At 46.3% G+C, this 23,635-nt stretch overlaps 2 protein-coding genes across 5 annotated transcripts; both read left to right on the forward strand.

The window, feature by feature from the left end:
* The first annotated feature begins 798 nt into the window (after positions 1-798).
* On the forward strand, positions 799-13,972 carry PPP2CB (protein phosphatase 2 catalytic subunit beta). Its single transcript, XM_026116360.2, has 7 exons — positions 799-1,100; positions 8,618-8,827; positions 9,064-9,237; positions 9,792-9,881; positions 11,446-11,607; positions 12,491-12,609; positions 13,246-13,972. Exons 1-7 carry the CDS (start codon positions 999-1,001, stop codon positions 13,316-13,318), a joined length of 930 nt encoding a protein of 309 aa, XP_025972145.1. The 5' UTR covers positions 799-998; the 3' UTR covers positions 13,319-13,972.
* A 19-nt stretch (positions 13,973-13,991) lies between these two features.
* Positions 13,992-23,466, forward strand: GSR (glutathione-disulfide reductase). 4 transcript variants are annotated; one of them, XM_064510295.1, is made up of 13 exons: positions 13,992-14,184; positions 14,877-14,903; positions 15,574-15,662; positions 16,242-16,311; positions 16,961-17,108; positions 17,796-17,850; positions 18,739-18,838; positions 19,691-19,777; positions 20,214-20,375; positions 20,749-20,860; positions 21,141-21,272; positions 22,286-22,419; positions 23,053-23,466. In XM_064510295.1, exons 1-13 carry the CDS (start codon positions 14,056-14,058, stop codon positions 23,200-23,202), a joined length of 1,395 nt encoding a protein of 464 aa, XP_064366365.1. In that variant the 5' UTR covers positions 13,992-14,055; the 3' UTR covers positions 23,203-23,466. The 4 variants fall into 4 exon arrangements, with proteins under 4 accessions (XP_064366365.1, XP_064366363.1, XP_064366362.1 ...); XM_064510292.1 differs by lacking the exon at positions 13,992-14,184 and adding an exon at positions 14,284-14,731; XM_064510293.1 differs by lacking the exon at positions 19,691-19,777 and having other exon boundaries at positions 13,993-14,184.
* The last annotated feature ends 169 nt before the right edge of the window (positions 23,467-23,635 follow it).

Consider the following 23,635-nt stretch of genomic DNA (forward strand, 5'->3'; position numbering starts at 1 on the left):
CCGGGGTTCGCACGGTGCATGGGGGTGCAGCCTTGCAAGGAAACGAGAAAAAGCCCTAGCTCCTTTCTGAGCAAACGGCAGCCCCTTGCAAGTCCTGAGCTGGGGCCTTTCGCCTTGGCCCCCGAGCCCTCCTACCCTTCCTACTCCTGCTACTTCTGATGCCGGAGCAGGAGCAGCCACAGTCCAGCGGCTCTGATGCACGGTGGGCTCACATCACCCAGGGTGCAGCGGCTGCCTCTCTTCAGCCCCTCCTTGGCTGCGGGTGCTGCACATCACACACACGCAAGTACATTTTATTCTCAGGCGTTTGGTTCCTGCGCTCGCGGGGAGCAGAGAAACGATGCGGACAGTGCGAGGGACCGACCCGTTGCTCCCCGCAGCAACAGCAGCGCATGCAGCTCCCACCCGTTGTCCCTCCTGCTGCGGGGCCCTCCAGCCGCCGTGACATTCGCTTCTCAGAGTGGGAAACAGGTAACGCGATTTGTGAACGTTACCCTTTAACTGTATCCTAAAAAAGGAACCACTGTGCCCGCAATTTTAGTGCTCTGGTTTTGGAGGGATAAATAGAAGGGCCAGCTTCTCCCATCGCAGCACTGCCCAGCAGCCCCGGCCGGTGGAAGTTCCTGATTTTAAGAGTGTCTATGGGACCTAAAACCACGGAGCGGCAGCACGCACTCCACGCCGCGGCCGTCACCGCTGCGACTGTTACCGCCGCGGGGCGGGGCCTCGCTCCGGTGGGGGGGGGGGGGGGGGCGGGGCGGGTGAGAAGCGGGGAAAGAGCTTGCGCTGCGCCGCGGCCCGGAAGCGCGTCACCGGCGGGGAGGGGTGGGAGCGGAAGTGCGCAGGGCCGGGTGGGGGCCGCCATTACGGGGAGCGGAGCAGGCCTCGCGGCGTGGAGGTTGCGCCGCGACCGTTAGGCGGGCGCGGGCTCAGCAGGCCCGGCCTGCTCCCCCCCCGCCGCCCCTTCGGCGCGGCGCCGCGGCAGCGCTGCTGCCGCCATGGAGGAGAAGGGCTTCGCCAAGGAGCTGGACCAGTGGATCGAGCAACTGAACGAGTGCCGGCAGCTCAGCGAGAGCCAGGTCCGCAGCCTCTGCGAGAAGGTGAGCGCGAGCCGGCGGGGAGTGGCTGGAACGTTATAGGGTTTTCAAATGCATAGTTGTCCGCAGTAGTACGGTCTTACCTTTCGCATTTTTATTCTTTAGGTCTGTTGAGGAGGCTCAGTGGTTGCATGTGTGAGGAAGAATCTATTTTTGTATTTTAGGGGCTTCATGTTGTGCCTCTCCCTTGTTTCCCATAACGTATAGCAGCCCCGCATTAAAAAAGGGGGTCCTAAATCTATGAGGAAAACTTCTGTGACATCTGATGAGTAATCTAGGAAGGCAAACAGAAGGTGATGGGAGATAAACTGTAGCACTGACCTAAACAGAGCTTACGAGGTGCTGGGGGGGACTAAAATAGATCAAAAAAGGGTTGGCTAAAGAACTTCTTTTTAGGACTGTTCTCTGAATAGTTGTTTGGCAGACTCCTGTTTGGGCTTGTTTATTGTAAGTCATTAAGAGATTTTATGTCTTTATACATGCATTGAATTTTGAGTGAAAAGTTAAATACCTTTCTGTGAAGACTCTCAGTAAAACAGTCTATGACTAAATGAAAATTGGCTTTCTTGTGAGATGTTATAGTTGAGGAATTGAAATAGTCTCTTCATAATACAGTAGCAAAGATTGTTCTTTCTACTTGCTGCTTATTTATTTCACTAACTAGCAGAGACCATTGCTGAGCATCAGACTGTTGGAAGATGCTGTCAGCTTCCTTTCCTGAACAGACTGATAAATTAGGAGGTATATGGGAGAGACTAGCTCAGCCTTCCTTTCACCATCATGTTGTTGATGGTGAACTTCATTTTGCTGTTTTATTACTTATGTGTCTTGTTCAGTTCTCTTGGAAGCAGAAGCTTTGTTTGCTGATACCTACCTGTTACTGGCAACACGTTTCAATCAGCAACTAAATATCTCAGTGCAGACTCTGGAAGATGCAGCTCTTTCTTTCTCCCAGGCCTCTGGTAGCCTACCACAGTGATACAAATAGAGCGGGTCTGTGCTGAAAGCTCATTTAGTGCCCAGAGTGCTCTCTGGAAAAGTAGGAGCTTTTTGTTTGAATGCTGCAGGTGGAGGCTGTGTAGGACTCCAGGCTCTAGCTTCCAGGTCAGTGCTTTCACCAGCAGTTCTGACTTCTAGATAGGCCCCTCAGCCTCTGTTTTCTTGCTCTTGTTCCATCTTTATCCCATGCTGGGGCTGTCCGCTTGCATTACAGCTTTCTGCCTTCTTGCAGAGCTGTACCAGCTCTGAGGGAAAGTGGTGAGGAGGGCTGGTGCTGCAACAAGGAGCAACAGCAGTGGCTTGGGGAATGGGTATCTAGAAGAGGGTGTATGAGCTTCTGATGGCAGTGCTGTCTGCTGTGCGAAGTCCAGCTAATAAGCCTGAAAGAATTTATTAGCTTGTTCTGTGCCCTGCTTCAAGCATTGCTGGTTGGGACGTGCTGTTCTAACCAGCAAGGTATTAGATAAAAGGCATCGCTCTCCTGCTCTGGTTGTGTTGTTAATTAAGGAGCTGTGGTTGCTGTTTGGAAAAGCTGAGGGATAATGCCAGCAGTTTGTGGTTGTACATCAACAAAGTGCATGGTAAATAGAGTGGCAGCTTAGGGCACTGAGTCGGGAATACAGCTGGAGATGAAGGGGATGTTTGTCATCTGCATGATGGGTAGGAACTCTGAAGCTGCCGTGCATGTTGTGTTTTCTTTTAAATTAATGTAATCTATCACAGCGCCTAGTATTCAGGAAAGTTCTGATAATTGATTGAAACAACTTGGGTATGAAGTAAATGCTTTGCAATAGTCTTACTCTGCTTATTAAGTTTTTTTAGGGAGCGGTAATATTCAGGTGGTAGTAGCAGGGAGCTTACAAGCACTTGGGTATATAGGCTTGCTTTCAGTGTGAAGCTCAGCTAGAAAGCTAGTTTGGTTTGTTTGCCTGTGATAGTGTTTGGAGAAATCTTTACAAACTCTGCTCAACTTACTTTTAAGCACTCCCTTTTGTGTGACTCATTTCTAAAAGGTCAAGCACAGTAGTACCTCATGTGTCCGGTTTAGATCTGTGGAAGTGTTCAATGGAGTAAAAGGACAAAGATTTAAAGCAAAATGGTGTTTTAAAAAAAAAAACCCTCCAAGACTTTCGAAGTGTGTCTCATTCTTCATTTTAGTTGCTGGCAAATGATCAGTAATGAGGAAAGGACTGAACATAGCTAGACTTGCTTAAGGTATGCCAAATTATTTTTCATTCTGAGAAGTCTTGAAATTTTCACCTGTAAAATCATGTTCTGTCAAATGGCTTCAGCTTCCCAGTTACAGCATAATTTTGGCGGCTAATGCATCTGTGCTCTTTATGCAGTTAACCAAGATTTCATCTAAAGAAAATAAGAAAGCACTTGTTGCCAGTTCTACTGGTCTAGAAAATGAAATCTAACTAAAATAATGCTGACAAATGATGATAGAAGGACAAACGATTATGATTACTACTGTAGCTTGCAGAAATGAGAAATGTTCCAGCATGTTAGGGAAATGGCATCAGATGCCTTGCATCTCATACTGCTTCGCTTAACGTCATCATCTTAGACTCTTGTTATGGAAGAAGGCTGCTAAAACTGTTTTCCACTCTCTCTAAATAGGCATGTGAAAACCTAGAGTTCTGTCTTGGGTTATGTCTGCACTTCCATCGAGGTGCATTGGCAGCTTTTGTATCTGTGCTCATGCTGTCTTTAAACTTGTTAACATGGGTAATGCCAGCAGGGTAGTGTTTGCTTTAGGGAACTGACTTTGAACTTGTGTAGGTATTGCTGCCCCATATAAACTGTGTTTTTTGGATAGCTTAGGTCAGGCTAAAAGGCCAAGGAGATGGATTCATTTAATAGGAAGTAGTCTCAAGTTTAGCTAGTGAAATCTTTGAATGCATGCCTCTTGTTTTAAAGTTCAAGTTGGGTCAGCAAGTTAATTCTGATGCAGCTCAGGCAGTTGAGAGAGCCATCCTAATTCTAATTACCTTGATGAAAAACTTTTCATTGGGTATAAAAGGGGGTGTAAAAGAAGGCAAGTAAAAGGCTGTCTCTTAAACATGGCAAACAGCCATCCATCACCATCTCATTTCTTGCAGCTCAATTTTTTTTTCATTCTTGCTTCTGTGTGGAAGAAGGGGTTACAGTCTTGTTGCTGCCAGCAGCTTAAGAGCTTTGTGCTGTGAATTGGTGGGAGTCGGGGATTTTAATAGCTAATGAAGACTTGTATTTCTTGCACAGTTATCAAATGCTGATTGTAAATTGATTCTTCAAACCAAGCAGCAGAAGCCATTGGATGCTGTAGGGAATATTGCTCTTACAGGTCCATACCTGTGACATATAGCCCTCTGAGATCATTTCATCTAAGAATTTTCATAGAATGAGCTTGTAAACTCTTCTGCACTAATTGGTGAAATTAGTATGAGAGACAAAGCCAAGCAGCATTCTGGATGCTGTTCAAACCATTAAATTTCAAGTGCTGTGTTGAGTCGTGGCCAGGAGCATTTCATCTCTCCTGTGATGAAATTCTTCCTAGGGTATGCTAGCACACATCCCTTTACAAGCATGTGTGCATGTTGACAGTTTGCTTTGGGTCAGTCTTGGGGCTGTTGAGTGTCCTCCGGTCCTGCCCTTCAGCAACAAGGCACAGCTCCATCCCTCTAGTTTCTGCTCTCAGTTCGAGGAGAATCTAACTGGTGTTCAGCATGCTGCTGGTTCTTGTTTAGGCCAGACTCCCTGGGGATCTGTGAGATTTTAATAGCCTGAGCACACCAATTGACATTCTAGTTTCATGTTTCCCAGCTGATCAAATGACTGTTGAATTGAATTTTGGTCAGAAGTTCTGTAGCTGTTTTCTCAGATCTTGAATTAGAAGCCTGTGAGCATCAAACTGAGGTCATCCTACAGTAAGTGATTTTTCCAGAAGGAGATGAGCTTCTGTCCTCTCTCAGAAGATCCTATATGCTAATCAGGTGCTTGGGATCTTTGTTGTTCTCTGAAGAAAGCCTAATGCTGAGAATCTGTCACCCATGGAACCAGACTACACAATTCTTGTAGCCAAATCTGAAAAGTGTAGTATTTGATGTGGACTTGATTAAACCTATGCTGGAGAGATTAGCCTCCTGGTAATCCTGATGTTAGTCTGAAGGCCATGGCAGTGTCTCATGTAGCATGAAAGGGTTCTATTCAAGCCCAGACAGCTAAAATAGGCTAAATGGTAACAGCTGGCAGGCAGCTTAAGAAGCTGCCACCTTTCAGCTGCTAGGTCCTCCCCTCTGCTGAGGGAAAATTTCTAGATGTTCCTAGTACCGCAATCTCTAGGTCTGGCCTAGTATGCATTATGTGAATGTATGAGACCCGTTACTGCACAAAAGAAGCTCTTCTCTGTTCCCTCTATGCTGCTTTACCTGTACTTGATTTCAGGATAGCTGCGTGGGTTTTCTGCGCAGATTAGTGAGATGGAGGATGATTGTATGGTTGAGACATTAGGAATTATGTATAATATCTGTATGCAGTGTCTTGTATCTCTTCCCCAGAGATTGGAAGTAAGGGTATTTCTTTTTATGCATAAGGGAAAGGAGCAGTATGTATGATCTAAAAAGGCAAAAAATGCCTAACATCTTTTGGTATTACAGAAGTAACTCCAATTTACAAAAACAACCCTACCTGTTCATTTATGAAACATGTCTGAACATGCAGAGAAACTGTTTTGTGATGGTTTGTGTTTATATCCATCACAGAAAGTGGAAGCTCTCAAAAGGCAGCACAGGTGTTTTTAAAGACATGTCCTCTATGAACAGAGGGAATTTGGGTAGGGCTGTTGCAGTCAGAGATGCAATGTGTTAAGCAGTTTCCTCTCAGTACAGAACTGTAAGATAAATTCCACATCATGAAGTCGGAGATATCTGCTGTAGGTATCTTTGAGTGTCAGTGTCACATCCCTGGGGTTACGTGCCTTGTTCTGCACATGGCAGCTGTATGGTGCCCCTGTCCTTGTCTGCTTGGGTTTTAGTTCCCCTTTCCCTGAAAGAGGCAAAAGGAGCAACCTAATGTTTGAGTGTGAAGACCTGTGCCCTCAGGGAGCCAGGGTGTCCTCAGCAACCAGCTTTTCCTGCTGCTAATGGCAGGTGGGACCTAAGCCATCCTAAGCTGAGGGACTTGGTGATGAGTAGCCAGAGGATGACCTGCCAGTGACTGTTTAGCACTGGTGATCTTCCTTTCCTTTTGTCCAGTCTGGGCTGAGCTTATTCGTGGGTGTTCTTTGTGCCTCAGATGTGCCTGGAGCTCTGATCTGCGTAGGTTGATGAAGTGGAGACAACAAAACAGACGTGGTATTTGATAACATAATAATAAGGTAATGCAGACAAGCCACATGTTGCTGCTGACTGTAATTAGCAGAGAAACCGCCGGGTGTAGAAAAAGATGACTAAGTCCAGGGATGCCTTCCCTCCCTCCGCGGTCATTTTGGCACCAGTCAGGTAGGGTCTGTGAAGCTGGTTGTGGCTTTTCCAGGTGTGTATTCTGCCTTTAGAAATTCTTGAACTGTTCTGCTAGGAGAGGGTTGGAAAATTGGCAGGTAAAGAGTGCCCTAGGCTAGAGAAGTGCCTCTTGCGCATATAGTGATGTTCTATGCAAGGTTAGTAAAGTTAACGTTAGGAATACTTGCTTTCCTCAGTAGCTTAAGCAAGAAGAGGAGATTTGCCTCTCTCCAACGGAAGTTTTGATTGGTTAGTGACCAGCTGTTCTGAGAATGGCTGGAAATAGCTGAGAGGGGCTCCCTTTGCTGACGTATGGTTCCCGTTATCTCTTTCAGATAGTGTTGCCATGAAAGTGTAGTACCTTCATAGAGTTGGGCCACTGCGGAATCTGCTGAATAGGCACTCACAATTCAGTATTGTTCTGATGAGTAACTCTGGTGCTTTAGCGGTGCCCAGCTTTTGTGCCAGACAAGTCACTCCTCATGCGGAGCCTTCCCTAACAACATCTCTGCTCTGTGATCGCATGATGAGCTGACTTAGTAGATACAGAGCAAACAAACTGTTCATAGTGCTGTTTCCATGGCACAGATCTACTTCTGCAAAGGCCTAATTTTTGGGCAGCATGTTTGCATTATGGGTGTGCAGTGATGGGGGAAAACCTGAGGGATCCCAGGGGAGGAAGGCAGTGAAGAGGAGCTCTACGTGGCAGCAGAAATGGTGTTCCAGCCTGCTGCTGTGTTACCAGCGAAAGTGGCTGCATGTATAGTTCTCCGTGGCTGTGCGGGACTTGAGAACAGTCAGCCAAGCAATTGAGATGGTAGCCAGCCTGAAGTGTGGCAGGAGGGAGTTTGTGTATGCAGTGCATCATTACAGGTGAGGAGACTTCTCAAAGATGCCTAGGAGGTTATAGTTTTATGATCAGTGTAAGTACCAAGTACCTTTATCCATGCTTTTGTAAATCAAATTATTTGAGAAGTTGTAATAGTTGCCTGGGTGATGTTCAGCAGCTTCTCAGGTGTTTCTGACCTGAGTGTGGAGAACAAGATTATTGACTAAGCTCTAGTCGTACAAGTTTTGCCCTGAACTTGCTGACAGGAAATGGGATGGCCTGCAGTAGTTGGGGGATAACTGTGGTTCTTAAGGTAAAAGCTTCTTGGTATCAAGAAACTTAAGAGTACTTGATTTTGAGTGTCAGAGTGCTGAAAGCTGCTGTAGCTCAGTCAGTTGAGATCAACAGACTTGAGCTCTGTTGAACATGTAGATGGAGAGATCTATGAAGGGACTAATATGTTTTTTTTAAAAAAATTGTGCTTAAGGCCATGCCTATGAGACTAATGAAGCATACTGGCATAGTGCTTTGTATTGTCTGCACTTCAAAAAGTCCGAAAGCACAGGATTCATGGGTGAAACCCTGTAATGATAGAAGTCTTATATCCAGTGGAAGTTTTGGAGTTCACACTTAATTCCAGGGGAGGCTGAGAGGTAACTTGTTTAGTTATAGCTCTTTGAAGAGCTCTCTGTGCTTCAATAGAGGCCTGGGAAAGACTTTTAGCATTTAATTCAAAGTAGAGGCAAACTGAATGAATTGCTGAGCATTGGGAAAGCCAATTTCCAGAAGAAATGATGGTCTCCTTATTGTTTGAAATATTTTGTGACTTTTCTGTCGTAGAGCGCAGTTTGCCTTCTAGTAGTAATCAGCCCTTTCCAGTCTCAACATTTCCAGTGCAGCTGATTTTGAGTCTGCCAAGAATTTTTAGTGGATGTTACTTATCAGAGATTAAATTTGCTTGCTGTTGCTTTTAGCACTAATAAAATCCTAATGACCTGGCCTCACAGTAACAAACTTGCTTATCTCTTTCCACAGCAATTTGTAGAATGCACTTTGTCTTTGCTTATCCAGCAACCTGTTTTTCCAGTGGTCAGCTTGAGCTACTAGAGTGAAATCAGAGTTGCGGTGCAAATGCAGTGGAATAACTTTGTAATCTGCTTATGGAGGAGCTTCTTAGCTCTTAGCCCTAAATATTTTTTTCTTGCTAGGCTAAAGAAATTCTTACAAAAGAATCGAATGTGCAAGAGGTACGTTGCCCTGTCACCGTCTGTGGGGATGTCCACGGTCAATTCCATGATCTTATGGAACTCTTTAGAATTGGTGGGAAATCGCCGGACACAAATTATCTGTTCATGGGAGACTACGTGGACAGAGGCTATTACTCAGTGGAAACAGTAACTCTTCTAGTAGCATTAAAGGTATGGTCTGACGACTTTTTTAAACAGCCTTAGGTAAGATTGCTTTTTGAGGAGGGAATTGACGCTGCTGCTGGCTTGAGCTAGACATGTAAAAATTGAATGTTAATGGACACATGCTTTTATGTAAGAGCTGAATACTTACCTGCCTTTTGAAAATTACCACTAGTGTTTCCTTTCATGTTGACTGTACAATGCTTATGCTCTAAATAAATAAATAATGTTTTCTTCATCAATAGGTGCGTTACCCAGAACGCATTACAATACTGAGGGGAAATCACGAAAGCAGACAAATTACACAAGTGTATGGCTTTTATGATGAATGTCTGCGAAAGTATGGAAATGCCAATGTCTGGAAGTATTTCACAGACCTCTTTGATTATCTTCCACTTACGGCTCTAGTAGATGGCCAGGTAAGCTTTTGCACCTTAAATAAGGAAAATTCTCCATTTCATAGAGAGGGGGTCAGATGGAGCTACTCAGGCTGTGTTGTCTGACCTGTATGTGAACAGTCTCAAGCAAGCTCCCTTAGCTCATAGACAGAACTTTTTAAAGCTCTCTTGCTTATTGGGGATGGTGGGAAGAATTTAATGAGGTGTTAGAACAGCAAGGCCTTTGCCTCTGCTTCCTAAGGAACAGTGGGATATTACACATCGAGTTTATTTTAAATGACAGCCCAACAAGTGGGAGGCCCTTTGCAATCTGTTATATGCGAGTTGAGTTGTTGCTGTGAGGCAAGATAGTCTTGAAACTGAAGGAATATTATCTTTGCTGCTCCTCTGATCTTCATATGGAATGTGTAGCCTTTTAGTTTTGTTCCTGTTCTCTGGAGTTAATGTGGTTCCTTTCCTGCGAGGGTAAAAATGTTGTAATCGTAAAAGAAAGATGAGAGTTTCACATAGCGGTTTCTGAGATCTGTCTTCCAGTAACAAAATGTACTAAATAGATTGGTCTCTTTTCCGGACAGATATTCTGTCTCCATGGTGGCCTCTCCCCATCGATAGATACACTGGATCATATCAGGGCTCTGGACCGCCTGCAGGAAGTTCCACATGAGGTAACAAGAAAGGAAATGTATTTTAACTTTAGATATGTTAGTTGACAATGCAAGTGCAGCCTCACTTTGAAATCCCTCCACACAGAGAGCAACAGTCTGCTGCATAACATTGTGTCTTTCGTTAGAGCTAGAGCAGATGACATTAATTTGGGCAAAACAGACACCAGCCAATATGCTCTGATTACAGCAGTCTGCAAAAGGAGAGCTGTGGGGTTTTCACAGCTGTTCTTGACTGTAGCACTGCCTTGAAGAATTGTATTTGGCAGGGGAAAGTGCTTACTACCTTCATCCTGATTGCGGACTTGCTTGCAAACAAGCTGTAGTTGCATGAAGCCGTGTCATGTCACCATCCCTCCTCCCCCACCAATGATTTCTTGTTCTGTGCTGATTCACTGTGGCCACTAGCCCTTTTTTCCAGGAGCCGGCCAAAGTTGGGGGGACCCTGTGGGATGTGCTGACGTAGAGCAGCTGGGGGATGCTGACCTGAGACCTGGACTGAAGAAGCCCCCTTTCAAGGGCCCAGGGTAGTAGATGCCTCTGCCTTGTTGGAGTGGCAGGGGCTTACTCAGACATGAATGTCTGCCGATTAAAAAGAACTGCTTGTCCTGAAATACTGTATGCCTTGGGTACAACACCAAGAACTGTGCAACAAGGTCTGCTCAAACCTTTCAACAGCCTGAAGTAAGCTGTGTGAATTACCCCAGTACTAGGAAGTTACCTAGGGGGGTTTTTAAGTGTAGTTGGCGTTAATGATTATTTTGTTGCTTTGTGGATTCCACAGTCCCCCGCTGTATATCTGTGTGCTGAAATCTGGCTTTCCTGAGAACTTCCACATGTGGTCAGTGTGTTACCTACCATTTGGTTCTGAATAGTGGGCAGGAAACAGGAACAGGCTTGGATTGGTAGGGTGTTTTTACTGACACTTAGTTCCTAAATAACTCAGCAAGAAAAACTACTGAGCTCCACTTGTGACTTTAAAATTGATACCAGAATATTTCCAATATGACAAGTCTAGCAATACCGTTTAGGAGAGAAGATCAAATGAATAGTAAATCCCCTGGGAGAAGGGCTGCTGAAGACTAAACATCCATCTTGTAACAGTTTGTAGCCTTCTGCAGGTCCTTGCTCTTTCTTTTAATTTATTGCAGCTTGACTGGTGTAATTAGCCCCTTGCTTGTCCTTGGACTTGTGTGCCTTCTCATGTGTACCTTACTACACTTTGAATGTCAGGAGTGAGAATGTGGATCTGCTGTCTGTATCTTCATATTGCTTTTACTAGCTGAAGTAAGATCATAAACTGTGTGTGTGGAGAAGGTGGAACAGTTTTCTGGTTACATGGAATTCTTTATCAGTTGTATACACAGTCACTTCTTGTGAAACAGTGTTGACTGATACACTGAGTAACTGGTTGGTGATATGATATATAAACACTTGTGGCTTATGTACATAGAATAAAAGGCTGGCAAGTCTTTTTACTGTAAATAAAATGTGTTTTAAAAGGGGCTTTTTATGGCTGTCTTGCTATTAAAAGGAAATCTAATGAAGAATGCTGATCTTTTCCTAGGGTCCTATGTGTGATCTGTTATGGTCGGATCCAGATGATCGTGGCGGCTGGGGTATATCTCCTCGTGGTGCCGGCTACACATTTGGGCAGGATATTTCTGAAACGTTTAACCATGCCAATGGTCTTACACTGGTCTCCCGTGCTCACCAACTTGTCATGGAGGTAGGGCAGGCGCTTTCTGTGCTGCGCTAGGTGGGGCTAACAGACCGTAGGTGCAAATGCTTGTGTCTACTCTGAGATCTTCCACTGATGGGTTTGCAGACACTGACACTTAAATGCTAAGCAGGCACATACCGAAGAGGGATTTTTATCATGTGAAAGCAGCAAGCAAAGTGGAATGCTATGCTGTGACCTGCTACCTAAATAAGGGATACTCTGCCCTTTTTCCCACTCTGCCAGTAAATTGCCAAAGACATCCTGCCATATACCACATGTGGAAGTAATAATCTACTTAAATGCTGACTGTTCCTCCACTCCTGTATGAAGTAGGCTGTCCTGTATGAAGTAGGCTGTCCTGTATGAAGTAGGCTGTCCTGTATGAGCAGTCAGATGTGACAGGGATTAAGTTGTAATTTTGGCTGTTGATAGGCTATTTTTATATACCTTACTGGAAAAATGCCAGGTGGGTCAATGGAGCAGACTTATTTTTAAATCTGGTTCAAGTAGATCCTGTATAAGTAGTAGTGTGTATCAGAAGTCTCACATGTGAGCTGGTGAATTCTAATACTTGGTGAATTAAATCTGAAGGTTTATCTAAGCCCTCTGGTTCTTTCTCTGGTGTAATGCATAATTTGTGTCCAGAATGGATGAACACACAAGTGACGGCTGGCTTACATGTTCTGTGTGGGATAGTTTAAGCTTTTTGCTATCAAATTGCAGCTTATTCTTGCTGTAGTGTTCTTTAAAAGGGTGATTAAGTCAGTTGGAAACACTTACAAGGCATTTGTGAAATAGTACATTTTTATCTTTTTAGGCCTTAAGAGGGAATTCAGGTGGGACTGAGAGCAGAGATTTAACAGTAACCTTTTTTCCTCTTTTTCAACAGGGTTATAATTGGTGCCACGATCGAAACGTGGTTACCATTTTCAGTGCGCCCAATTACTGTTACCGCTGTGGGAACCAGGCTGCTATCATGGAACTAGATGACACTTTAAAATATTCCTTGTGAGTAACCTGGTTCAGGCTGTTCTCTCTTCCTGTTTAATTAAAGCTCTGTATTGGTGAGAGTGTCTGATCCTTTTCAAAGGGAGTCTTTTATGAAAAACCAGCTGCTTAAACCAGTCTGGGTTTGACATTGTGTACTCTACCTGTAAGATGATCTAAAAAGTAGTGAATTAAGCACTTTAGTACTGCATACCTCATTTTCCTTCCTTTCTGAACAGTAGGAGCTTCTGCATTCTGTTAATCACTCCTTTGCCCAAGCTTGTGGGAGAAGTAAAGATCATTTTTTTTCATTTGTTTATTTTGCAATTTTTTTTTTTTGATAGCACTAGGCTTTGTAGAAGTTTGAGAGAGTGAATTTTGCATTCAGCTGACCTCCCTTGCACAGATGGGCTGTGGAAATGTTCACTGCATGAGCAGAATTTCTATCAGTTGATGAGTTTGCCTCCTACCAGTTGTCATTTTTGGGACCTCATATGTCCTCTGGATTTAGATACGGGGTTGTGGGAGGTCTGAACCATTTTGTGTGGGAGCAGCTGGGATAAGGAAGCAAGAGCAGCAGGAGAGCATCTTGTGTGTAGTGTGGTGTTTAAAATACCTTGTGTGGAGGGGGAGAAATCATCTTTCTCTTTTTCACAGCCTTCAGTTTGACCCAGCGCCGCGTCGTGGAGAGCCTCATGTTACCCGTCGTACCCCAGACTACTTCCTATAAATGTCTCCTAACCTCTGTAGAAGGAAGTACACCTGGCATTTTAAAGAGCAACAATATTTACACGTTTCTGTAAGAAATTGGGGTTCGTCTCAACTTAAAATCCCCATCATGGACCAAAATGTGCCATACTGAGGACGAAGAGTGTTTAGCACAACTTGAGACTGAATTCCTTACAACACTATATATCCTATACCAATCAGTCCAACAGTCAGTTTGCCTGCTGTATTTGTGGTCATTGTTTGTTTTGGGGTTTTTTGTTTTTTTCCCTTTTGGACTGTTCAGAGAGAAAAGATAACTCTAACACTTCCATCTCCTTTTATGCTTCTTTGTAAATTTTTAGTTCTAGTGGTTAACTGGCATGAAGTAGAGTTTGGAATTTATTTTTAAGGGACACTAACTTCTTAACCTGCCACTCTTGTTTCATTGGAAGACAACCGACTTAACTGGAGCAAGGAAGCAATTCCGGGTGGGAGTGGGGGGGGTCCGAACAGGGCGAAAGCGGCGTTCCCTTTTCGAGGTCGATTTCCGTTCTCTGTTGACCCCCTCCCCCCCGCTTTTTGTCGGTCCCCCCCCCCCCCCCCCTTCTGTATATTTGTCATGGAAGTGCTTGCCTCGGTGTATTGGAACGAATAAACTCTCCCCTTGTCAGCCACACCCTGCCGGCGCAATGCTGCGATGCGGCGGGGAGGAGCCGGGGGCGGGCCGGCGAACGGGGCGGAGACGGGGGAGCCGCGGCCATGGCGGCGGCCGCCTACGAGCTGCTGGTGCTGGGCGGCGGGTCGGGCGGGCTGGCGGGAGCGCGCCGCGCCGCCGAGCTGGGCGCCCGCGTCGCCCTCGTCGAGCCGCGCCGCCTCGGCGGCACCTGCGTGAGTCCCGTGGGCCCGCGCCGCGAGCGCCTCGGCCTCCGGGGGGTGGGGGGTGGGGGTGGGGCGGGAAGTGAAGTGAAGGGCTGACTTCACTTGCTGTACTTGTTACTCTGCCTCTTTTCTCCTCTCTCTTTTTTTTTGCTCTTTTTTCCGCTTGCGGAAGGGATGCTGAGATTGGCAAAGCACGTAATACCAGCTCAGTTAAAGCGGTGAAAGGCAGTCCTAGCACCAGCAGCGAGCAGGCAGTAACAAGTGGAGAAAATGAACTCTCTGCCTAAGGGAGCCAGCTTTGTGCTTTAAATCCATGCCCCTGCAAGAGTTGCTGTGCTCAGAGTGGAAGCACAGGAAATGGGGATCGAGCTGCTTTCTCTTAGTGAAGCTTCTTTTAAATTGTTGAAGGAGAAAGCACTTTGTATTCGAAGACCTTATACCTGCCTTATTCTTCAAGGAAGTGAAGAAAGATAAACCAGCAGACATGGAGCCTCCAAATATGGCTAAGCTCTCTTCACCTCCAAGAGTACACAGTCCTGTCTTCCTTTTTTGTTTGGTTGGTTTTGGTTTTTCCCCCCTAGGTAGAGGGTTTAGATTTGGTGCCAGTTGTGGGATTGTCAGATATGATCTGGAAAGTGTGACACATCCTTGCTTTTCAGAATCTAAATGTTGTGCTAAGACTCACTCTTCTTCCCTTGTAGGTCAATGTTGGTTGTGTCCCCAAAAAGGTAAGTGTGCTTTTGCTGCTGTTTTCACCTTATCCAGTCAGTTCCAGCACCTTGGCCTTGGATTCATTCCGGTGTGGGTGCTTCTGCACCACTACAAAAAAAATTTGTATGTGGGAAGCCACAAGAGAAGCCTTTCCAGGATCCTTGTGTACTACGTGATTTGCAGATGGAATGATTCAGAGGACAAACCTGGCTTGCAGACTTCCAGTCTCTTGTGAGTTCATGCTGGAGCAGGATCTTGAAGCAGAATCTGATGCCTGCATTTTTTTTTTCTTAGAGGTCTAATTGTGTGCCGTGTGAATTCCACAGTGTTTTGAGTACATGAAGATGGGTTGTAGGATCAAGTCCTTTGCCTGTATGCTCCTTTTGGAAGGATTGCATGCATCTCTGCCTTGCAGCTGACATAAAAACCCTGGCCTCTGTGCCCCAGTACAAGCCAGTGGAGGAAAAATATATCACACTGCATGTAAAGGTGTAGTGAGAGCCAGCAGGAGTTGGGTTGTCTTCATGTGCTGACTGTAGGGGCTTGCTGTGGCAAGCCTTGGGGACCCTAAGGCATACGTGTTTTTTCTAGAAATCGGATTGTTCCTCCTGATGCGACTTGCCTGTCCTGAAGCGTGTAGCGCTGCAGCTGTCTGTGTGCTGAGTGCCCTATTCTTTGTTTGAGCAGGTGATGTGGAACACAGCAGTTCACGCGGAGTTCATTCATGATCATACTGATTATGGGTTTGAAGTGGCTGGCAGCAAATTTAACTGGAGGTGAGTTTGGAAACAGCCCGTTTGCATTAGCTCTTCTAGACATGCTCCTCCGAAAACATTTTGTTGCGTTTGTGTCTGTTGGCAACCATCTCCTGTGATCTTGGGCCATGGTGAGGTCTCGGGCCTATCCTCTGGGAAGAAAAGGTTAAGTATATGCAGTTCGGTGCTGTATCCCCATAGCTGGGACAAGTGGCCAGCTCATATTAAACAGAAGTTGTGCTCCTCTCTGCTTTGAGGCTTGGTGTGGACAGATGCTGAGCTTGGTTTGCAGTAGAGCTGGTAACTTGACTGGGTCTTGAATCGTGTTTTGGAGGAGAGGGGTTGCAAACAATCTATTGAAAATATTCATCAAAAGATGGTTTCTTGACACTTATACAAGGTAGGGAGGAAGAGCTTTAAAGGGAAGTAAGGCATGAAAACCTAGTGTCAGCGGGGGAAAAACTGTCAGATAGCTAATATTCTTCTTATCTTGTGGCATGTGTACTATGTGCTGCAGAGTTTTTCATCTTTTGGTTAACCCCTGTATGTTCATTAGGAGAGGAAGAACTTGTGTAGTGACAATAAACTATTTTGTTACAGAACTATTAAAGAAAAACGTGATGCTTATGTGAGACGCCTGAATGAGATCTATGAAAATAATGTAAACAAGGTGAGTGCATTTTTATTCCATGAGCCAGGTCTGGAATTGCTCTCCTCCGTACACCCATATTTTCTCAGACCCCCACGAGAGCTTTTCTGAGAATTTGGTTTGAGCTTCTGTTTTAAGTTTCCTAGTCCAGTAACTGGAAATTGTCCCTCTGGGATAAGAATGAGAGTGAGGGCCTGTTTTGGGTAGTTGGTTGCTGTAAGAGCTCTTCTGCAAAGCAGAGCAAGGAAACCATTTGATGACCAGTCTGGAGGAAGGGGTAAGGATACTCTTGCCAGCCTTATTGTGTTCTGATGGCCTGGAGTTGGGCCACTTGTAACTCTCTGGAAAGCTACTGTAGCTTTTGAGACAGACTGACAGTTTGAGAAAGCAGTGTGATTAAGGGCTTAACTTGGAGAGGGATTTTGGAGTGTGATGCATCTGTCGGGATATTACATGGCGTTCATCAGTCAGTTCACTGTTTCCAGGGATGGAGCTGCCAATCCAGAGAGCAGCAGGATATGCCTTTTAGGCCACGTTTCCAGCCTTACAGACTGCTTCATCTATCTTCCGTAGCTGGGCAACTCATAGGCAGGAAGGATTCCTTAGTTGGCTCTAGCATCTAGTTCTGTGGTTAATAGAATAACTGGATTCTCTCCAATTATTTCTGTAGGCTCACATCGAAATCATTCGTGGCTATGGAAAGTTTACGACTGATCCAGAGCCTACAGTTGAAGTCAACGGTAAAAAGTACACAGCTCCTCACATCCTTATAGCTACTGGTGGGCGACCATCAGTCCCTCTTGAAAGTGAAATTCCTGGTAAGTCATTGTATGATGCAAGAGATACTACAGTGTGAAACCACTGCAGGATGGATGGAGATGGCACCCAGGCTACATTTTGTTTTGCATCTTTCAAAAGCAAGTTATGCAGCTTTAGAAAGCCTCCTGCATTTGCGGAGAGCTTGTCCATGGTAAAAATACTGCTCGGTCTTATCTGTGGGTTGCCTTCAAAGAGGTCTACCAAAGCCTACTGAAAAGACTGTGCTTGGGATTATCCTTAGGACATCTGGGGCTGTCAAGTATGAACGCTGGGCAAGTAAAGGCCAGCAGCATTGAAATCTGATTCTGTGTTTGACTGCACTGCTTGAAAGAGAGCTAGCAATTGTGAAAGGTTCTTGGCTTGTTACAGCACAGGAAAAGTGAGAGAGCTTTCTCTGCATCTCCACTCAGCTGGGATTTCAGGAGATATGTGGTTAAAACACTCTCTCCAAACTCCTCCTCCTTCCTGCCAGCCCTGTGATATTGTGCACATATCCTCTGCAGGCAAAACAGGGATTCTTCTTTTGCCCCAAAAGACCAACCAAAGCTGACCATCTTTGTGTCAAAGTGCTTGAATGGGATGTAGGTTTAAGTAACAAGCAGAGCAGGCAGGCAGGGCTGCTGCGAAAGCTTCCTGCCAGGATGTTACTCATTCTGGTGTGTGTGAAAGTTGGCTTTGCTTTGCAGGTGCCAGTCTGGGTATTACCAGTGACGGATTCTTTGATCTTGAAGAGCTGCCCAGGTAAAGCAGTGCTCTCCCTCTGGCTAATGAGCCTGTGAGCAGGGAGGTGGTCCCTGGTGCTCTGTGACTTTTCCATGTCTCCAGCTCGCTCATTTTGCAAGCTTGTGCTAATTCTTTTGGCTTGCCTTGACTCTGCCCCTGAGCCAGGTGGCTGCATGGGCCTCCTGTTTTACAGGGCTCAACCTGCTGTGCTATCTCAGATGAGCTGTTCAGAACTGCTGTCCTTGGGAGTATTGCCTTGGTGCTTCTCTGCGTTTTGGGTGGAGGAAACACTGCCAAGCTTTTGGCCTTGGTCCTCATCAGACTTCCAGCAAGTCTCTTTAGTGTTGGGCACAGCACCCAGGCCTGCGCCTGGCTGGTCACAGCACCTCTGGATGACCCAAGGATAACCTGCCTGCCTGAGCACAGTGTGCCAGCTTATGCTTGCGACACCTCAGCCCTGCCCTGCCTGCTTGCAGCACAGTGTACCACTCTGCCTGCCTGCCTTCCTTTTTTCTTTGCTTGCACTGGGGGAGGGAAGGTGAGAGTGTAATTTCAGAAAGCCACAGGGATGTGAGTCAGCCCGGATTACGACTGCAACACTAGAAATCACTGTGTTGCAATGTGATAGAGGCACAAGAGATAGTCAGCACCCATGCTGATTTCCTTGAGGTGTGCGGTTGGTGAAATGGCAAGTTAGTGCTGCGAGTGTCAGGCAGCATGACTGCAAGATGGGTTCCCTCCGCTTGTATCAGAGGACTAGCAAGGAGAAAGGAGGAGGATACAAAGATGCATTTCAAAGACCAGGGACAAGTCTGGCTTCTAGGAAATGCCTTACACTGTCAGTTCAGGTTGAATGTGTTACCCTGAAGCTGTGCACGTGTGCATTGTATCATTGCTTCTTCACAGGCGCAGCGTTATTGTTGGTGCTGGGTACATTGCAGTAGAAATGGCAGGGATCCTTTCCACTTTGGGCTCCAAGTCCTCCTTGCTGATACGTCATGACAAGGTACTGCTGTTAGCGATCCCCAGTGCTGCTTCTCGCTGCAGTGCTCTGCACCGGTCTCCTAGCCAGCTGGCAGCGTTGTAGGCCTCTGGGCAGAACAGAATTGCTGGGTGTTTCCCTGGGCATCAGGATTTCTCATGTGAATGTGAGAAGGAGGGTCTGAATGAGCACAGGAGTTGTGTGTTTTTTTGCCACAGTGCCACATTCAGACTGGTTCTTCAGCATCTCTTCAAGCTGCAGAGTTAAAAGAGAAGAGATGTAGAGAGCATGTAGAGAGCATGTAGAGAGCAAGAGAAGAAAGGCTTGTACTTGGGCCATCTTGCATGCTTACTTGCTATCTAGATGTTTTGATACATAGCAGGAAAGCATGGAGCTAGACCAGAGGGGAACAGCAAAAAGCAGGCTGTCGGATGGGAGGGATAGTTACTCTTCTACATTTTAAGATTATGATTAGGGAAATTCAGAGGATCAAGAAGGTGAAAATGGAGATGTAAATGAAGATGTCATTAGCTATTCAGTGATCCTTAGTGGAATGAGAACCTGGGATGGGCCAGGCAGGGTGTTTCTGGAAGAGAAGTAGAGTGTAGATGTACTGCCCAGTGTGTTTCTGCAACACTAACCTGTGTGCAGAGCATTGATGTAGAAGTGCATGCTGTTGGCCCAGTTTCCCTTAGCTTTATTTCAGGTCACAACCTGGAAGAAAAATAAAATAAACTGCATCATGAACCAGAAGTATCCCAACACATCTGTGAGTTAATGGGACAAGAACATAGGGAAACGCCAGTGGATGGGGCTGTCAGCCAGTGCCTCTGTACGTGGATTGTTATCTCAGAGCAATGTTTGGGTTCCTCCCAGGTGCTGAGAACGTTTGACTCATTGATCAGTTCAAACTGCACACAGGAGCTGGAGAACGCTGGGGTTGATGTGTGGAAGCACGCACTGGTATGGACTTGCAAAACAGCCCTTGACCTGCCGTGTTGCTCATGAGACACAAGGAGCACTGCTGATATCCCAAAGGAAAAGCCTGCACTTTGAGTACCATTTGTAGGGTGATGGCTTTGGTTGCAGCCAGCAGCCCTGGCTGTGCTGTGTGGCCTGTGTCACCTCACAAGTAGCCTGCTTGTTGAAAGTACCGCTTCCTCTGCAGCCATTGCTGCACCTTGGAAGACAGAGATTGACCCAGCCTCTGTCACACTAGTGGTGACAGATGAGCAGGAACATGACATAGCAGAGAGGTTTTCAACATCTCTTAACTCATGGGGAATATGGTTTCAGCTTCCTCTGGCAAAACTGCATGGTTTGTTTCAAAGAGAGAGTAATCATCCCCAGAAGCTGTCAGCACCTTCTAACCTTGTCTTCTGGCTGTTAATCCCCACAGGTCAAGACAGTTGTGAGGTCCCCTGGTGGGTTGCTGGATGTGACAGTGACGTCCTCGATGCCTGGCCATAAGCCAACGGTTGGAGTGATCCAGGATGTGGACTGCCTTCTGTGGGCCCTTGGGAGAGTCCCAAACACGGATGGGCTTTGCCTGGACCAAGTGGTGAGATGGGTGTTTTGAGGATGTCAGCACGTAGTGGCCCAGCCCTGCTGCAGATGGTCTGCTTGCAGAGTCCCCTTTCCACCTGGAGCTTGTAGCAGGATTATATTCCTGCTGTGCCCCTGAGCTGGCTCTAAAATCAAGGCAGGTGCTGCTGTCACTGGCACAAACATATTTTTGGTGTTGGTTTGGGCTGCGTGTGTAAAGCTTCCTGATGGCATGTGTGAGCATGAAAAGTTGGCTCATTTCCATTGGGCTGTGTTCCGTCTGATGGGGATCTGCAGATTGCTGTTGGGACCAACCTTTCCTTCAGACCGCCACACTTTTCCTCAGTGTTCTGTGTGCGTACTGACGCTGTTGCTATTTCCACTGGCAGGGCATTGAAGTGGATGCAAAAGGTCACATTGTGGTCGATGAGTTCCAGAACACCACAAGGAAAGGGATTTATGCCATCGGGGATGTCTGTGGGAAAGCCCTCCTCACCCCAGGTAATGTGTTGGTGTCACCTTGCTGTTCCCTGCCCTTGAGAGGAGATGTTTGCTTGCATCATCTTACCCGATCAGCAAGAGTATGACCTCAGGAGCCTAAAACTGGAGGGATTTCCTGCAGGAGGCCTGACAAAGATGACCTTGCAGAGGAGAGTCTCTTCAGCTTTCTTCTGCCTAAACTCACTGTGCGTGTGCATGTGTGTGCTTCCTTGGTTGTTGTAACCAGATTCCCATCAGCCTGAGCTGGGCTGTGCCTCTGGCTCTGTTTCCCTTTTCACAGTTGCGATAGCAGCTGGCAGAAAGCTCGCGCACAGGCTCTTCGAAGGCAGGCAGGACTCCAAGCTGGACTACACTAACATTCCCACTGTGGTCTTCAGTCACCCACCCATTGGGACCGTGGGCCTCACTGAAGGTAGGGATGGGATGGATGTGCTGCTCTGACTTCACTTTCCTACTTTGTGTTGACAGCTCTCCAAGCCCTGATTTTTAAGGGAGCGGGGGATAGAATTACCTCTGGGCACCACATCTGAGGTAGATGCTGAGAAGTGTTTGCTTCAACAGGATGTTTGACTTCAAAAGGATCTGATTTTCTGTGGACCAGGCTCAAATGTTGGTTTGAGCTTGAGCTATTGGCAGCTGAGGTGTAACAGGAATCTGATAGGGTCTTGCTGAGCAATTCCTGTTCCCTGCTCTACAGTTAGTGCTTCAGCTAGCACACTCACAGGATAGAGCTGGGAATTTCTTCCTGGGAATGCCTGTTTTTCTAGCCAAACTGCAGCTTGTTTTTTATTTCAAGAAGCCCCTTGGGAAGAGGTGAACTGTTTGCTGCAAGGGGCACCTGTAACATCTGGTGAGGGGAGGAAGCCCATAAGCTCCTTGAGAACTCGCTGAAGAAACACAAAGGTTCTCCACTCATGGTGTTGTAATGAGCTTTTGCCATTTAGCTCAGTGGCCCTTTGGCAGAGGAGGGTGGTCACATGGCTTCCTGTAGACTGCCATTGCTGTACAGGAACACTACTGTTTTTACTGCTGCAATTGTGTGCTGTACAATTAGATAGAAATCAGGATGCAAATTCACAAGAGGGTACTTTGGGGACGCTTGGAGACAAGCTCGAGATAAAGGGACTTGATTTTCAGAAAAGAGCTGCTGGATATCTTTTGGAAGTCTGGGGTCTTTAAACCACTTCTTGGGAGTCCATGATGCTTGCCTTGACAGACCACTATGGACTACATAAAAAGAGGCCAAGGAAATGAAAGCCGATTGGCTTCAATAATTATTTTATTGCTTAAAGGAATGTTCTTACCTTCAGAAAGCTGTCCTCAGTCCAAGTCTTGTAAAATGCCTTTCGACTCCTCTTTTCAAGCACCTCATGGGTGTACCCTTTAACACTCCCACTGTCTGATGCACAGTGTCTTCTGTTCCAGATGAAGCCATTTCTGTGCATGGGAGAGAGAACGTGAAGATCTACAGCACTTCATTTACCCCCATGTATCATGCAGTCACCAAAAGGAAGACCAAGTGTGTCATGAAACTGGTTTGTGCTGGCAAGGAGGAGAAGGTGTGTGAGAGGCTGTAGGGAGGTGGCTGGGAGGTCCTTTAGACCTCGGCTGTGTGTGTTCAGCTGTCACCTGGAATAGCGTGATGGCCCCTCACAGTGATACTGCTGGGAATATTGCTATTGTCATGTTTTTCCCGTGTTTGACCATCAGTATTTATCCATGTATACACTTGCTACTGGCCTGTTTCAGGGCCAGAAGGGTTCTATGTGATCTGCTCTGACCTGCACAAATTAGGTCCTAGACTCTGATCCACCTACCTCCACAAGAAGCCTAATATTTAGTCTAGACTGTGTCTTTTGCTAGAGAATAGTTTTCTCAGAGGCTTAAAAGGAAGCATTTGCTGGCTGTAGCCTTAGTCCTGGAAATACTCTGGCTGGACACTTCAAGGAGCCCTAACACTGTCTTCCTGGCAGAAGGGTTGGATACAGTAAATGTTTCATTTCCCAGTTGCCGAAGATCTAGAGTTTACCCTATTCTGTAAAGGCCTCAAGCTGAGCAAGGCCTGTTGGCAAAGCTTGCATGTGTGGAGAGTCAGGAGAAAGTTTGGACTGCAGGTGGTCTCCAGCACTGCTGGACCAGGGCTGTCTACCCACTCCTCCCCCTCAATCCATTGTCTCCCTTGTTCTTCGAAGGTTGTGGGATTGCACATGCAAGGCCTGGGCTGTGATGAAATGCTGCAGGGCTTTGCTGTGGCCATCAAAATGGGAGCTACCAAGGCCAACTTTGATAGTACAGTTGCCATTCACCCTACTTCTGCAGAAGAGCTGGTGACGCTACGCTGAAATGGTGGACCTGAGGAGCCTGAGAGATGGCAGCTGAAGCACAGAAGCCAGCTGCCTTCTCTCAGCAGTGTGTCTTCTCTGCAATCAATCAGATGCCCAAATTCTCTCCCTTTTTCCCCTTAGAAATTTTTCTTGGGCGTAGGGAAAAGCTTTTAGATATCCCAAAATGCCTTAAGATGAGTAAGCTGTCTTGAGGGCAATGTATCTGTCCACTCCAAATCAAGCCATGCCAATTTTAGGGAAAATAAACACTGATTCTGGGAAGGCTCTGTCTTTTGCTTTATTGTCTTTGTAGTTATTTTCCCCTGTCTAGTCAAACCGCACAGGGTAGGAGTGATCCCTTGACATTGTTTGGGTTAACACCGTTGAGGGCAGTGCAACTGCGTACAGACATAGTGGGCCAGAGTTAGAAAAAATAAACACTGATTGGGGG

The sequence above is a fragment of the Dromaius novaehollandiae genome, chromosome 4 (assembly GCF_036370855.1).
Source record: "Dromaius novaehollandiae isolate bDroNov1 chromosome 4, bDroNov1.hap1, whole genome shotgun sequence".
NCBI classification, from domain to species: Eukaryota; Metazoa; Chordata; class Aves; order Casuariiformes; family Dromaiidae; genus Dromaius; species Dromaius novaehollandiae.

What these genes read in the sequence shown, in the direction of transcription:
- PPP2CB (XM_026116360.2), top strand. Translation starts at nt 999, where the DNA reads ATGGAGGAGAAGGGCTTCGCCAAGGAGCTGGACCAGTGGATCGAGCAA. An exon ending in CGGCTCTAGTAGATGGCCAG is followed by an intron (nt 9,238 to 9,791) that starts GTAAGCTTTTGC and finishes TTTTCCGGACAG; the next exon opens with ATATTCTGTCTCCATGGTGG. An exon ending in TGCAGGAAGTTCCACATGAG is followed by an intron (nt 9,882 to 11,445) that starts GTAACAAGAAAG and finishes ATCTTTTCCTAG; the next exon opens with GGTCCTATGTGTGATCTGTT.
- GSR (XM_064510295.1), top strand. Translation starts at nt 14,056, where the DNA reads ATGGCGGCGGCCGCCTACGAGCTGCTGGTGCTGGGCGGCGGGTCGGGC. An exon ending in GGCAGCAAATTTAACTGGAG is followed by an intron (nt 15,663 to 16,241) that starts GTGAGTTTGGAA and finishes ATTTTGTTACAG; the next exon opens with AACTATTAAAGAAAAACGTG. An exon ending in TGCTGATACGTCATGACAAG is followed by an intron (nt 18,839 to 19,690) that starts GTACTGCTGTTA and finishes GGTTCCTCCCAG; the next exon opens with GTGCTGAGAACGTTTGACTC.